Below are 17,188 nucleotides of genomic sequence, written 5' to 3'. Positions count from 1 at the left end.
AACTGTCGGTAATACGGTGTTGCCAATGTCAACAAAATTTCCTGTTAGCTTTTTAGGGGATGGCTTTGGTGGCTTTCTAACCTCACCAAGAGTTCGATTAAACAATAACTCTAATAGTCGATATCTTCTAGCCAGATTAAGGGAACCAGATATCTTAAAAGCCATTAAACTTCATCTTTCTTATCTACATGACCAACCAGCTTCAGTGTTTTACGATGGATTTACCAACACAAGCATTAAACTCTTTTTGGCTTCCGAGGGACTTCCCACTAAGACAGAAGATCTACGACAAATTCTGCTAGACTTCAACAATGCCTATGGAATTGGTCCAGATGAGGTGGAAGCTGATCTTAATGCTTATAGGTCATTTCTCACTTCTGAAAGAATTATACACCTGCAAAAATCAAGGGACAGTCACCGAAATTACTATTCCGCTGCCTCTCCAAAACGAAATTTTTAAACATCACGACGTGTTCTGAGGGACCGGAATCCTCAAATTGTTTTAGTGATAACAACTTTAGCATGGTTCTGATTAATATTCGTTCTATAAGATACAAAACTGATGAATTGTTTTTGTTCCTAGAGGAATTAGGATTTCCCCCGGTAGTTGCGGTTACAGAACACTGGCTTGAAGTCAACGAGACTTTTTTTGTAGATAAATACACCACAATTGCTAGGTATGATCGTCCAAGCTCAGCTTATGGGGGGACACTAATTTTGTCTACGAGTAATGATTTTTCTTTGGTAACAAAATATGACTTTCTGTTAAGTGAAGCCTCCTTTGAGTTTTCCTTAGTTTACAATAAGAATCTTAATCTTTATATTATTTGCATTTATAGATCACCTGCCTCTTCCGTGGAACTATTTTTTCAGAACCTGCTAAATTTGTTAGATGACCTGCCCCATAAAAGTAGAAAAATTTAATGCGGGGACTTTAACATTGATTATGCTGCTGCTTGTGCTACACAAATATCCTTGGTCAACATATTTGAATCGTATGGTCTAACAATGCACGTTGATTCTCCTACAAGGATTACAAAAACTTCATCTATCATAATTGATTATACAGTCTCAGATTTCTCACCCCTTGATGTCCACTCTACAATTATTAATGCTGGACTATCTGATCATGAAGCAGTTTATACGAAGTTTAATATCTCCAGTAAACCCTCCTCGAAAACCTGACGTTTAGGCAGGATTTTTTCCACCCGGAACTTTCGTAAATTCCAAAATTTATGCTTAACCTCTGAGTGGCGCTTTCCTGCCATGGACGTGGATAATAATTTCAGTGAATTCTTAGATAAGCTTATCTGTATCTTCAATAAAACATTTCCTTTAATTGCAATTAAGCCAAAACATCACAAACCCTGGGCTACTAAAGGTATCCGAATATCTTCCAAGAATATGCGTTCTCTTCTCTATATCAAGAAATTTACTACCAACGTCTCTATCACTGAATATATCACCAAGTACAGGGCAACCTATCTTAAACTTATAAAATCAGCTAAAAAAGTCTACTACCAGAACCGTCTGGGAAGCTCCAAAAGTGTTGCAAAAGAAACTTTGTCCATAATAAACGATCTTCGAAATAAAACCCACACTGCTCAAACATTTTCCCTTCCAGACCCTGAAAATCTAAATGAATACTTTGTTAATGTGAGTAAAAATATTACATCAACTATTTTGCCACAACAAGATCCCATTTGCTATCTCGAATTCATTCTTTATAAAACCAGTCGATAAATCTGAACTGATCCAAACAATCAATAGTATCAAAAGCAAATCTTCCTGTAGTACTGATGGTCTATTGATAAAAAATTTTTCTAATCTTCCAGAAAATGTGTTAGAAGTCCTCATCTCACTAATTAATGATTCTTTTGAGAAAGGTAAATTTCCAGAGTGCCTGAAGACAGCCATCATTATTCCTCTTCATAAGGGTGGTGAAATATCTAATACCTGCAATTATAGACCTATTGCACTACTACCGGTACTCTCCAAAATTATTGAGAGACTCATAAAAGCCCGACTTATGTCCTTTCTAGTTGAAAACAACATTTTATCACAAAATTAGTTCGGCTTTTTAAATAATAAATGCACCACTGATGCCATGTTTTCTGTACTACATGAGGTTTATCAAGCACTAAACAATAATCTTCACACTGCCACCGTTTTTTGTGACTACGCCAAAGCTTTTGATTGTGTAAATCACATTTTGATAAAAAAACTAAATTTCTACGGAATTCGAGGCATTTCTTTAGATTGGTTCCAATCTTACTTGGATGATAGGAAACAATTGGTTAGAGCAAATGATACAGACTCTAGTATCAAAAACATTGTGGGGTACCTCAAGGTTCAGTATTGGGTCCTCTACTTTTCCTTATCTTTATTAATGACATCACTAATTTAAAAATCGATGGAAAAATCTTTCTTTTTGCTGATGATACCAGTATCACTTGGAGCAACTCAAATTTTGCAACTCTTCATGCTACTATAACTTCTGACCTACTTACAATAAAAACCTGGTCTGACTCAAATTTACTCTCGTTTAACGTAGACAAAACAGTAGCATTGTCTTATAAAGGAGCTCTTCAACTCTTACCTCTTAATAACAGCCAGATCAGTACCGTTGATTCTGTAAAATTTCTTGGTATTTTTTTAGACAGCAACCTTAAATGGTCCCTCCATATCGATTTGTTACGGAAGAAACTCTCTTCAGCTTGCTATGCTATAAGATCTGTTTCGAATGAACTCAATTTAGCATCTTCCAAAATAACATATTTTTCTTTGTTCGAGTCACATCTTCGTTATGGTCTTCCTTTTTGGGGTTCTGGTACCCAATGCGATGTTATTTTCAAATTACAAAAAAGAGCAATAAGATATCTGTTTGGCCTCAGAAGAACAACACATTGCAGAAGTTACTTCAAAGATCACGGAATTTTAACCCTTCCATCTTTGTATATTTTAGAAACTGTTTGCTTAATTCGTAAACATCTACATGTCTTTCCACCAAGACCTAATCATGACTACTTCACGAGAAATTCTACGTTTGACATCTATTTGTCGACCCCGTCCTCGGAGTTAGTGAAGAAATCGATATTATATTCCGCAAAAAAAATGTACAACCATCTCCCCCTACAACTAAAATCTGCAACATATTTCCCCAAATTTCGTAAACTGACATAAGCCTACCTGTCTGAAAGACCATATTATTCAGTAGAAGATTTTTTTAGTCAATAACTAAGAAACTACAGTACCCTTTGCACAAGTAGTATTTTTATTATTTTTTTATCTATATTTGGGTGTCATATGCAGCAGCTTAACTTTTTAACTTTTAAACCTTTTTTATTAACTATTAGGTAGACTGCATTTGCAATTTATATAAATTTTTGCAATTGATTATTTCTGTTTTAACTTCATTATTATTATTATTATTTAAATATATTGACGATTTATGTAATTTTAGTAAATTGGATTGTTACTGTTTTGTTTTTTTGACTATTTATAAGCTTTGTCGATAAAATTGTAAAATTTTTCATGGCAATAAAGCATATTTCTATTCTATTCTAACTATGTAACATGTCTTGAAAAATTGGGATTTGACAGTTCGGATAAATGGTCGTTCGGTTGATCGACTTTCGGATAATCAACGCTCTACTTTAGTAAAAAGCTCAGGCAATAGACTATTACTACGAATTCTGCATTTTGAGCTGAAAGAGAATTCTCTCTTTTCTCTTTGTTTGGATAGATGTCGCTAACACATCTGTCAGCAAATATTTTATTATTTTAGTTAGTGAGACAGCCAGATTTAGTTTGATTCAGGGTACAACAGGCAGTCCTGAAGACTCTAGAAAGAAGAAACATGTCAACTGATGAAGGTCCTGAGAATGAGAAGAGCTTGCCAAAAAATTTAGGTAACACAAAATCTAAGATTCTGAAGAAATGTATAGATTTAAAAAAAAACACCATGTTATGCACTATAAATGATATATTGGGTGAAAGAAAAACAGGAATGCAATCAGAGTGTGATTCGGATTTTATTCAAGCAGGTGAGTTTTATATGGCATTCAACATTTAGCCATTTTAATTTTAGAAATTCATACACGCTCTTCAAATATAGAAGTGCAAGTACAAGTTAGGGTTAGAGGGTTTTGAAAACTTCTGGAGATATTCCTTATTACATTATAAGTAGTTTCTATTTAATTTATCTATTATAACACTTTAACAACCATGTGTACCAAATATGGACACACTCATACTTTCGCAGTCTTTGTGCAAAAGTCCTGGTCACAGGTGATATTCTGTTACTATTAATTAAAGAAAAATCAGGACAGGGTAAAGGTAGGCCAAAATGGCTCAGTTTTTGTAAAGTATTAACAAATTTACGGACATGACTGCCTATGCAGACACTTACAAAGGGACAGGACTGTGTGCATATGTAGATGTGTCTACGAATGTGTTAAATGTATGTTTTAGTACTTACCAACTTTGCTGCTTCGATGTAGGAACTCATATACTCATAAGCTTGGGCTTGAGCATTAACACGAGTTTCTGTACCTTCTACTGGCAAAGCAAAAGAGTCCATGACAAACATTGTATTTCCATCTACTTTACCTAATATTAATCCCATTACCTCGAGGGTTCCTCCAGACCTTGCATGCATGACCATTTTTAAAAGAGCTAATGCGGAAATTTTGATATCTTTGAAAAAATGTGGACTGAAATATACAAATATATTAGACAATGGTAAAGAACAGAAGATAATGAAGCTTACTCTTTTTCCCATGGTTTAGCGACTAGGATATCTTGTTGCTGTTTTTTATCGTAACGATATATTTCATCTACTGAACTAACAACTTCCACAGCATTAGACATTTCCCACATCTTTTGGGCCACAGAGGAGGGTGCTTCGCCCTCGAATTGTTGGCTTGATGTTGAAGAACATCCTACTTTAGACATCTTTAATTATGAGGTCTTAAATAACTAAGAAGAGAAAGGTAAATTCACCGGTTTGTAATATCCAATAAGTTATTTTAAAGAAATAAAATTGATAATAATAATTATTATTGCAGTGATCTGCCGATTATTTTGTCAACATGTAAAAAATGAATGATGTTTGACATGACAGACATGACATGACATGACACATGACATAATAGACAAATATTTCACAGAACATACATCTCATGACAGTTAAGGCTCTTGTAGCCTTGAATACTGTAAGGCTAAGAGCACACAGTGCGATTATAAATCGGTTGAAATCAAAACTGTTTTTCCTTGGAATGAGGAAGTTTAATAATATATTAGCTTTAAACCAATTATAAATTCTTTACTGTTTTCAATTTTAAAATTTAAAATTTGTGTAAACCACAAGTGATGTCAAGGCCGCGTCTCACCATCAAATAATTTGATCAAACAGTTTAAGCAAACTCCGGAAGTACGTCAAAGTGACGTCACAATTGCAGTTTTTTTGAAATTATAAAAATCTGTGCTCTCACTATCAGTCTAGTTTGATCAAATTTTTTGTATTGAGTTGTCTAACTTGTTTGTACTTTATTTAAAATTAAAATTTTGGTAAAAGTCTAGGAAAAGTGCATGCTAAATTTGAGGTGAAATTAGAGAAATTTTATTATAGGTTTGTTCCAACACGACCGAGAACCGTCACGAAACGGTAACGCTCCTGCGCAGTAAAGAAAATCCGTTCCAACAAAAATATGATCGTCATCGGATCGTCCTTCCCACTGTTCCAACAAGAATTGTGATCTTTCGGTGACGGTTTCGTGATGATCATTTCAGTAATCGGGCAAATGCATAATGTGCTGGTTGGACTGACTTGAGCACTAGGATTTAATTCTTTAAATTTTTTGAGCCTTTGATCGACTAAAAGCACACAAGCTGTCACCAACAAAAATGACAAATATATGATTACCGTCATGGGACGATAACTGGGCGATACAATTACGAACATGCGCACAACAAACGGTACAAGTAGTTTCGTGACGGTTTCTGGGCCGTCCAAAAGTTCATGTTGGAACAAACCTAATGTATGCCTTTGTACTCACTTAATAATGCTCTTAAAAATACGATACGTGTATTTCAATGCATATTTTTTCTATAATTAGTTCAATTCTCATTTAAAAATTCCTTTTTTAACATAAATTTTCAAATATATCGCTCCATCTTGATTGTTTCCTTGTTAATGTCATGTCACTTTTCTACCAATGTTGCCATATTTTCAAAAAATATTATTTCTTGCAAAATTTTGTAATAATTTAAATATAGGTAAATATAAAGTACCGTTTTTATAATAATATTCTAGAATGACTAAAACGGGCAGATTGCAATTGTGCGCAGCGGTCAGGGTTCTCAACAGGGTGTCTAAGTTTTATTTACTTCTTATTCGTTTTGAACGGAAATTTTGCTAATTTAAAAAAATTAATATATTATATATATTATATATTATACAGTACAATTTTCAAAGGAGGAAGACCTAACCCTTCGGTCCAAACCTAACTTTCGGGTATTAGAGTGTAGAGTACCCCAGGAGGTATTTGACCGCTGCGCGCAATCACAATATACCGACTAAAACATAACCTGACCAAACCTAACCTAAACTAACCGAAACTAATATAAACATAACACATAACTGATGAAGACAAAATTAAAACAAAATAATATGTAGTTTTTTCAAAATTATATTATTTTTTTACATTTTTACAAAATTTTGCAAGACAATATTTTTGAAAATATGGCAACATTGGTAGAAAAGTGACATGACATTAAGGACAGAACAATCAAGATGGAGGATATATTTGAAAATTCATGTTAAAAACAGAATTTTAAATGAGAATTATAGAAAAAATATGCATGGCAATTCGGAAGCCGTGATTTTTTTAGCATTATAAAGTGAGTACAAAGACATACATAAGATTTTTTTTGTGTTTCCACCTTCCAATTGCCGTTCCCATTACCTAGACATTATCCAAAATTTTTCATTATTATCCACAATGAACACTCAGGGTGTGACGTCACTAACTGTCACTTTCACTTTGCTCAAACCAGTTTGATCAAATTATTTTATGGTGGGACGCGGCCTTCAGCATCCCGCATTTCGATCTTTACCTTTCTCGATCGGCCCATTCCTTCTCATTTATGGCTCTATCTCATTATTGATCTCATTCCTTCTGTCCATTCTAAAGGCTGTATGACACTATGCATTTTCTTGTATAATTTCTAATATCGTTTCTGATATCGTTGCTTGTATACATTTTCTTGTATCATTTCTTGTACGTACATTTGTGCCCCTGTATGACACTATGCAAGTTCTTGTATCGAAAATTGTATGAAATTCGGCACGTGATTGGTCGATATTTTGTTTGTCACCCCGTGTCACGTTATGGTAGTACCACCGAAGTAGTACTGCATCTACAGCTGATTTTAAGGATTTTATAAAATTTATAAACTTTTAATTAACATTTTAATGTTAACCAGAATTTTACGTTGACTGTTTGAGGTTGATTATTTTGTTTTGAATTTGTGCTAAAATATTTGCATTAGAATTATCTTCAATTTGATCCAAATTATATAGGAGCTATTTAGTCCTGTCGCCAGGGGGGGTACAACGGCCTTCTTAATTCAGATGGACTTACCCAAGTTTTTTTTATGTATTTTGACCAGTAGAACACGAATTTTTTGGGTAACAGTTGATCCGGATGTCGATAAGATTGTTATAAACAAAGAAGTTGAGGAATTACATAACAGCGATTTCTCGCAAAACAAAACATTTTTTTGTATTTTTTGGGTCATTCTAACCAAAAAATGTTCCTACAAGTTTTTTCATACGATGCATAGTTTTCGAGATAAACGCGGTTGAACTTTCAAAAAATGGAAAAATTGCAATTTTTGAACCCGAATAACGTTTGAACAAAAAATAAAATAGCAATCCTGCTTACCGCCTTTAAAAGTTTAAGTCAAATTATATCTGTTTTCAATATTTGCATTGCTAAAAATTTATTTTTTGATTGTTAAAAAAAGCTATAAACACATACTGTTTCCCGTGCCTAATACATGCGTTTTAATGCATGCTACTTACAAATAGCCCCGCTTGCACTTTTATCTCCTCTACGTACTCGTTCGATTTTAAATGAGAAATCATTGAAACATCACTCAAGCACTAGGTGTTTATAGCTTTGTTTTAACAATAAAATAATATATTTTTGGCCATACAAATAATTAAAACCGATATAATTTGACTTGAATTTTCAAATGCAGTAAGCAGAATTGCTATTTTATTTTTTAATCAAAAGTTTTTCGCGTTAAAAAATTCCAATTTTTCGATTTTTTGAAAGTTCAACCGCGTTTATCTCGAAAACTATGCATCCTACGAAAAAATTTGAAGGAACATTTTTTGGTTAAAATGGCCCAAAAAATACAAAAAAATGTTTTGTTTTGCGAGAAATCGCTGTTATGTGATTCCTCAACTTCTTGGTTTATAACAATCTTATCGACATCCGGATCAACTGTTACCCAAAAAATTCGTGTTCTACAGGTCAAAATATATAAAAAAAACTTGGGTAAGTCCATCTGAATACAGGAGGCCGTTGTACCCCCCCTGGCGACAGGACTAATTGTATTTTGTAAAAAATTATGCATCATGAAACCTAAATTTATAGTTTAAACTTTACTAGGAGCTAAATATATGGTTATTAGTAGAACAGTAGTCCATATCAAACGGTATATTAAGTATCAATATAAGATTTATAAATAATACCTACAAAAACACAAATAAACTCATCAATATACATGATCCCATTTTCATTTCAGCCGCCATTATGAGTAAGTAATTATGATATTTTAGATGTTTTACCAGCAGGTTTTACGTTTTTGCTCTTTGCGCAGAAATTGGCGCAGTTCTTGTACAAGAATCTGTGTCTGACTCAAATTCTTGTATCGTTTCTGATATCGTTTCTTGTATCTGTGTATGACACTATGCATATTTTTGACATATCAGAAACGATATTAGAATGTATAGTGTATACATAGAGGTATATATTAACATAGAGAGAGCCTACCTTCCGCGCTTCCTGACGACAAGATCTCATGGACTGGTTTGCTGCATCTCTTTCTAACACATTGTATCGAAAATCTATGATGACATTCAGTGTGAATATAGGCACGGAAGAGGAGGACAACTGTAGCAGCTTTACTATGCGTAAGAGTGAAACAGCACTAATCCAAATAAAAAAGGTGGTGTCGTCACTTCGCTCTGAGAGACACTCTCTCTATGCTAATATATAACTCTATGAGTGTATATTAAATGTATAGTGTCATACAGCCTTAATGCTGGTCTTCATCTCCTTCTTTTATTCCATCAAACACAGTTTCCGGCCTGTTTTGGTCATCGTTCTTCTTTCATTCTCATTACATGCTCGTACCATAATTAAAAAAAAAAATTTCAAATTCAAGAAACGATATATTTTGAAATCGATTTTTTTTGAAAACGGTGTATCCTACCGACTTAAAGCAAGAGTATCTTTTAGTACTAGAATACCTCAGAGTTTAATAATCTAGAGTAAAAAATGCTTAAAAGTTAAAGACAAAAAAGTTATGCGATAAAATAATCATGATCCTACCCAAAACGGACACCTGTGACCGGTACTAGAAATTTACAATGAATGGAATGATTTACCTCTGGAAGACAAATATGTGTACCAATTTTCGTTTTTCTAACTAGAACTGTTCTGGAGGCATTTAAGAAAAACTAATTAAAAGACGCCATCTTCAAAGAGCTCTAGCTCCCTTAGGAAGCATTTTCGGACTAGGTGAATTGGATTAAATTCTCTTAAAATTATCTGAGGAACGTCCTGTTTTCGTTTGTCGGTAGAGTTTCTGGACTCCCTGTATACGCCAAGCACCAATCTTCTGAACTATTTTCTTATTTGATTAGACATTTATTAAAGATCTCTGCTAACAATTCTATTTAGTACTGATGGGCTGATGGTCTGAGTTTTATCAATTCAATAACAATGTTTACAGGTCCAGTAGTCTTCCCATTTTTCATTTCTTATAAGGTTGGTCTTATGTCGTTCACACTGATTGGTTGTACTTCGTCTTCGTCTATTGGACACCTTTTGAAGTCTTAGACATGTCTAAATTTATACTTAAAATATATCTAGGCGCCCATACACACACATAATATACACACACATAATATATATTAGATAAGGAAACTATGAAGTAAACAAGTGTTCTTTTTGATGCCTATCTATAATCCTATAAAACCATGATAAATCGTGAAGGTCAATGTATATCTCTAAAATATGAAGTCTATTTCTTTCTAAAACATAAATTACTGTTTTTAACTTTGTACAATTGCCCCATAATAAAATATTTTTTATTCTAAAAAAATATATTTAAGTCTCCCTAAAGTAATAGTAAACATTCACATATTAACCCGTGTTGAGCTGGCCCCCCCCACTTGCAAAAAATAAAAAACAAATAGCCCTGATTTATGAGCTATTTATGAGCTCTCATATTCCGCAAACTAAAAATTTTGAGCTCGTTCCACTGAGCAGGAATTTAATACCCTAGTGGGGGGGGCTGAGTCAGCCCCCCCCACTACTTAAAAATAGGAATATTGAATCGGTTTTTGCGGCAGAATTACGAGCTATTTATGAGCTCTTGAAATTATATAGTTTCGATTTTTGAGCTCATCCCCTTCACCCCCAAACAACCCTTTCATTGATTTAACTTAAGAGAAAGATGCTGAGAAAACTTAAAATATATCGTATTGCGGATATAATTCCTATCGCTTATATACTCTAAGAATAAACTATTAAATCAAGGGCATTTCGATTATTGAGCTACAACCCCTTTGCAAGAAAACCACCCTATCTTCCCGGCTTAAGAGAAAGTTGTACTTAAAATGCGTTAAACTAATTATTTGGCGACTACATATCATTTAATAATTTATAAGCTTCCAAATTACGCGCATTTAGATCAGTAAATTGCAATTTATTTTGTATAGTGCAGTCACTGAAGGTAAAAATCAACGATTACCTTCAAGTTCGGTGAACCTTCATCGATTTTCACGAAAATTGGTCAGTGGTTAGAGGATACGTCAAGAAACAAAGGTGACATGGTACCACCTTGCGCCTTTACCCTGAGGGTGGATACCGCCCCTTCTCGTGGGTGAAAATTTTTTTATAAAAAATAACTGCACAAATCAATAAAAGAACAAATTAAAAGCAAAATTTATTATATAAAGTTAATAAAATAAGTCAATACTTTTTAAGTTATTAAAGATCAAAGATTTTAATTATTTGTGAAAAAAATGCATGTTTTGAAGAGGTTTTTTGTAAATCACTGAAAAACTGTAAGTTTTTACAAAAAAGTTAATAGTAGTTTAATTCGTATAGCTTATATTCTAAGAATAAACTCTTAAATCACGCACCTTTCGATTATATAGCTACAACCCCTTCGCAAGAAAACGACCCCATTTTCCCGGCTTAAGAGAGAGTTGTTCTTAAAATAATTTAAATTGATTATTTGGCGACTACATATCGTTTAATAATTTATTAGCTTGCAAAATATACGCATCTCAATTATTGAATTGCCATTTTCTTTCTATAGTGCAGTCAATGAAGGTAAAAATCAACTATTACCTTCGATTTCGGTAAATCTCCATTTATTTTCACGAATTGACAATAACAACTTGGGGTTTTGGCCTGGGGTATATGTCACCCCTTCTCGGGAGTGAAAATTACTTTATTAAAAATAACCCCACAAATCGAGAGAGGGACAAATTGTAAGCAAAATTTGTTATATAATGTGATTAAAATAAATCAATACTTTTTGAGTTATAGATCAAATATTTTAATTTTTGGAAAGAAAATGCATGCCTTATAGCGATTTTTCATAAATGACTCAAAAACTGTAAGTTTTTACAAAAAAGTTTTCATCACTAAAATTGAAGCTAATAAAAAATATAATAAATTGCTTACTTGAAAAACCTTTAATGTTAATTTAAAGTAAGTTATTGGTAATTAAATATATATTTTTTTCCGCGACTGTTCAAATCTAAGGGTTCAAGCTTAAATAACGGGAAAAAGATGCATTTTATAACACTTAGGTACTAAATACTTGTCAAAGTATTTAGAAATACCCATCAAAAATAAGATCCAGAAAAAGTTGATAGTATCAAAATCCGCTCACCAATTTTCGTGAAAATGAATGGAGATTTACCGAAATCGAAGGTCATAGTTGATTTTTACCTTCAGTGACTGCACTATAGTTAGAAAATGGCAATTCAATAATTGAGATGCGTATATTTTGCGAGCTCATAAATTATTAAACAATATATAGTCGACAAATAATTAATTTAAATTATTTTAAGTACAACCCTCTCTTAAGCCGGGAATATGGGATGGTTTTCTTGCGAAGGGGTTGTAGTTCAATAATCGAAAGGCGCGTGATTTTAGAGTTTATTCTTAGAATATAAGCTACACGAATTAAACTACTATTAACTTTTTTGTAAAAACTTACAGTTTTTCAGTGATTTACAAAAAAACCTCCTCAAAACATGCATTTTTTTCACAAATAATTAAAATCTTTGATCTTTAATAACTTAAAAGTTATTGACTTATTTTATTAACTTTATATAATAAATTTTGCTTTTAATTTGTTCTTTTATTGATTTGTGCAGTTATTTTTTATAAAGTAATTTTCACCCCCGAGAAGGGGCGGTATCCACCCTCAGGGTAAAGGAGCAAGGTGGTACCATGTCACCTTTGTTTCTTGACGTATCCTCTAACCACTGACCAATTTTCGTGAAAATCGATGAAGGTTCACCGAAATTGAAGGTAATCGTTGATTTTTACCTTCAGTGACTGCACTATACAAAATAAATTGCAATTTACTGATCTAAATGCGCGTAATTTGGAAGCTTATAAATTATTAAATGATATGTAGTCGCCAAATAATTAGTTTAACGCATTTTAAGTACAACTTTCTCTTAAGCCGGGAAGATAGGGTGGTTTTCTTGCGAAGGGGTTGTAGCTCAATAATCGAAATGCCCTTGATTTAATAGTTTATTCTTAGAGTATATAAGCTATAGGAATTATATCCGCAATACGATATATTTTAAGTTTTCTCAGCATCTTTCTCTTAAGTTAAATCAATTAAAGGGTTGTTTGGGGGTGAAGGGGATGAGCTCAAAAATCGAAACTATATAATTTCAAGAGCTCATAAATAGCTCGTAATTCTGCCGCAAAAACCGATTCAATATTCCTATTTTTAAGTAGTGGGGGGGCTGACTCAGCCCCCCCCCACTAGGGTATTAAATTCCTGCTCAGTGGAACGAGCTCAAAATTTTTAGTTTGCGGAATATGAGAGCTCATAAATAGCTCATAAATCAGGGCTATTTGTTTTTTAATTTTTGCAAGTGGGGGGGGGGGCCAGCTCAACACGGGTCACATATTATGGTTTCTAAAAATCTTATCTAATGGTAGGAGAGCCCAAGCGGGGATTTTTGCAGTTACTCGAGCGCGTCAGATTATTACATGGGGAGAAACCTTGTAATCGTCAGATTATAAGGTAAGTTAAGTAGTTTAACAGTGTATATTTCAAAAATCTGATGATTTGAGCGGACGTCAGGAAACGGGTGAGTCCCAAAGTTTCACAAGAAAAAAGCGAATATTTCGTCAAATGAATGACAGATCGAAAAACTAAAAAATGCGTGCTCAATATTTTTTGAAAATCTATCCAATGATACCAAACACGACTTCCCACGGAGAGGGGTGGGGATAAATTTAAAATTTTAAATACAAATCCCGCGATATTTCGCGAAATGTACATCAGATCGAAAAACTGAAAAATACACTTCGAATTATTGATAGATGGCGCTATAATATAAAAAAACGATTGTTGGAAATGGAAAATTAAATTAAAAATGGAAAGTTCAAACTAAAATGGAAAACTTTATTTAACTTTTTTTGGTTTTATGACCCACTCTTCACAACCCAATAGATCCCCTAACGCTCGAGTGACTGCACATTTAGCATACTTTGCTCCCCTACCATAAAAAGTTATCCCCTAGACTAGAGTGCAGAAATTTTTAGATTTCATTCGTAGGTAAATTAATAAACCAATAAACACGTTCAATGTATTTTAATTAGTTCATAGATTTTATCTACATATGTATTAATCTATTACAGTCTCCATATGTGCAATTTATTTCCAGTGGCGTCATTGGTGATTTATCTTTGATATGAGTATGATTATTTAACTATATTTTATTAATGATTATAAAATGATTTAAATTATGTACATATTACATAAAAGATGCTTTTCTACAAATTGTACATAATTTACATAGTTATGTAAAAAAACAGTTCGAATCAGCTGTAAGAGCGAATGGATATGGTCCGAAAAAGAAAAGGCTGTAAACCTGAGTATTGACCACATACAGACTACAGCTGTAGAGGAGACAGATGGTTTCGAACAACTTAAGAAGAGAGTACCTAAACACGCGATACTTTATATAATATTGGTAAGGATATGAGGTAGATATTGCCAGGTTAGTGCGATATATTTATCCAACAGCTCAGCTTAGTGAAGACATGTAGGAAAAGTTGTTTGTCCTAACATTTATTCATTCATATTCATTCATTACAATAAGAGGCTGGTCGATGTTTTGCCTGCCGCCCTCAAACATGAATCAGCTACTCACGCTTCTGGTGGGTACAGCTAAGTTTGGACCGTAAAAGAGGAAGACGATGAAAACAAATTTGACCAGTTTGTTAATCTGATGAAAAGCAGTTTAAGTAAGAATCTAGAAGGTCAGATATCCATATGGATTGAAGGGCTCCAAGAGTACAATTCCGAGATTGAACATCAGGCCGGAGTTATAGATAGGAACGCTGATTATCTTTCTAGAAGGCCTTGTCCAGCAGATCAAAAACAGAATCCACTCAGAAGAAACGCTTTAATCATTTTGGAAAGAGAAATCAAACCTATACTCAGTATTTAAAACGTATTGGGCTCAATGGAACTCAATTAGCATGGAAGACGGCTTGCTTTTGTAGTATTTGTAGCTTTTTTAGTATGTTTGGAAAATGATGATGGTTCCGGGAATAGAACACAGTTGGTGGTTCCAACGATCAGATTGGTCGAAGTACTTCGACAGTTACATCGAGTAAAGAAAACCCTTCAGACAACTCGGGAACGGTTTTATTGGATGAATAGTTCCGACGATGTAAAGGACTGGTGTAAGAAACGTTCTACCTGTGCCACAAGTCACAGAACTTACCAAAAAAGAAAGGCTTCTATGAGACAAATAATGTTGGAAGTCCTTTTGAAAGAATAGCTTTGGACATTGCAGGGTCGCTTCCACAAAGTGAAAATGGGTGCAAGTAGGTACATGTTGGTCCTGATGGATTACTTCACGAAATGTGTTGAGATCTACGCAATTCCAGACCAGAAGGCTGCCACTATTACAGATGTGTTGATCAAAGAGTACATCAGTCGATTTAGGGTGCCTTTGGATATACATATTATCCATAGTGACTAAGGAATGAACTTCGAGAGCGATCTATTCTGAGGAATCTACGATAGGCTAGGAATTAGTAAAACAAGAATTGCAGCCTATCAGCCGCAATCGGACGGAATAGTAGAGCGAATTAATAATTTGGCGAAAATGGTGTCGCCATTGAAACTAAGAGCAGTACTGTCCGTTCTTCCCCATGACCTACATATCCGCTGTTAATGAATCAAAGGTCAAAATTAAACACGAGCAAAAGTCATATTTGGACGCGAGATGTGACTACTTTTTGTGATTTAGAGTTTGGAAGTGGACCTGGGGAAGATTTAGCTGATGAAGATTATGTGAATGGATTCAACCACGGAAGAAATCTTTAAAGACCCCGAAGTCCGGGTACTATGTAGTATGTTTCAATCTGCATGATAACTGGTGCGGAACAATTAATAACCGTCCCTTGCCACTTTTATACTACGGGGGGTAGAAAAATAGCATAAGGAGCGTTTTACGAAATAGATAGACAATGAGAAAGATAAATTAGATTAGATTAATATAAATTTGTACGGTTAGATAGATAAACGCAATAAATTAATTGTGTTTAATATATAGAAGACTTTAAATAAATTAAAATAAACATTATTTATTATATATAACAGGATCCCATTCCTTGACGAGGCAAAAGCCTAGGACAAGGATATTATATGTATCAAAGAAGAATCAAATAATATAACAAATTTCAAACTAAACGAACTCAAATACTTATTAAAATTACTCATATCTGGCCCAAATTCAAAATATCGTCCGGTAATATCCATTTCATTTCAGTATTCTGGAGATGGAGCTCAATTTCATCACATCATCCGAAAGGACACCGCACACACATCTTATGGAAAATATATATAATGTCACTCAAATTCAATAAAATTTATAAGAATAGATTAGAATGATAAGAATTGACCGTTAATTTAAAACTAATCGATTCATATAAATTTTATTGAATTTGAGTGACATTATATTTTCCATAAGATGTGTGCGGTGTCCTTTGTACAACATTATACATCGTCAAATATTCAGTAGTAATTGCACAAGAGCTCTAAAATTATTGAATTTTTCCCGAGTGTCACTTTGGCAGTTTTAATTTCACGAGCCGAAGGCGAGTTAGCGAGAAGGCGAAATTATGTCGAAAGTGTCACGAGGGCAAAAATTATATATTAATTTTAGAGTTCGAGTGCAATTTGTTGCGATTATTTCATGAATAAAACTGTTCAAAACCAAAATTTTATTGTAATTTATATAATATGTAAGTACCAATTAGTGAAATTAAACACACAGTTGTTATAAATATGTATTTGACGGTTGAAAGTCATCACTTTTATAATTTTTAAAACATTTGTCATTAATGTCACTGAATGTAATTTTTCGTAGCAACCTAGCAACGAAGGGCATCTGACGTAATATGCTTAACGACGGGAGATTATCAAAAATTATCACCTTAATTTGCATGTCTGTAGCTTTCTATTGGTCAGAATCTCCTATGAAAGAAATAATCAAAATAACTTACAATTGTTTTGTCGATTTACCCATTTGTCATGCCACTGACTTATTTTCCGATGATGTGAAGGCCAATTCTCTTCTCTTTTTTTAATAAAGGATAAA

General features: G+C 33.6%; 1 protein-coding gene across 2 annotated transcripts in view; it reads right to left on the bottom strand.

Annotated features, from left to right (window-relative positions):
* LOC126879528 (COP9 signalosome complex subunit 5) overlaps nucleotides 1–10,210 on the bottom strand; it is a 30,579-nt gene extending 20,369 nt beyond the window's left edge. The window contains exons 1-3 of one of the 2 annotated variants that reach the window (XM_050642626.1): nucleotides 9,686–10,210; nucleotides 4,772–4,980; nucleotides 4,481–4,715 (exon numbers count right to left, since the gene is read on the bottom strand). In XM_050642626.1, the coding sequence (XP_050498583.1) occupies nucleotides 4,481–4,715; nucleotides 4,772–4,956 (420 nt within the window). In that variant the 5' untranslated portion in view covers nucleotides 4,957–4,980; nucleotides 9,686–10,210. Of the gene's footprint in view, nucleotides 1–4,480; nucleotides 4,716–4,771; nucleotides 4,981–7,119; nucleotides 7,205–9,685 lie in introns of those variants that run through there. The other variant, XM_050642627.1, reaches the window with a different exon arrangement.
* Nucleotides 10,211–17,188: the final 6,978 nt, after the last annotated feature.

The sequence above is a fragment of the Diabrotica virgifera genome, chromosome 2 (genome assembly GCF_917563875.1).
Source record: "Diabrotica virgifera virgifera chromosome 2, PGI_DIABVI_V3a".
Classification (NCBI taxonomy): Eukaryota; Metazoa; Arthropoda; class Insecta; order Coleoptera; family Chrysomelidae; genus Diabrotica; species Diabrotica virgifera.
The sequence above is the reverse complement of the archived record's forward strand: the minus strand, read 5'-3'. Positions and strand labels throughout refer to the sequence as shown.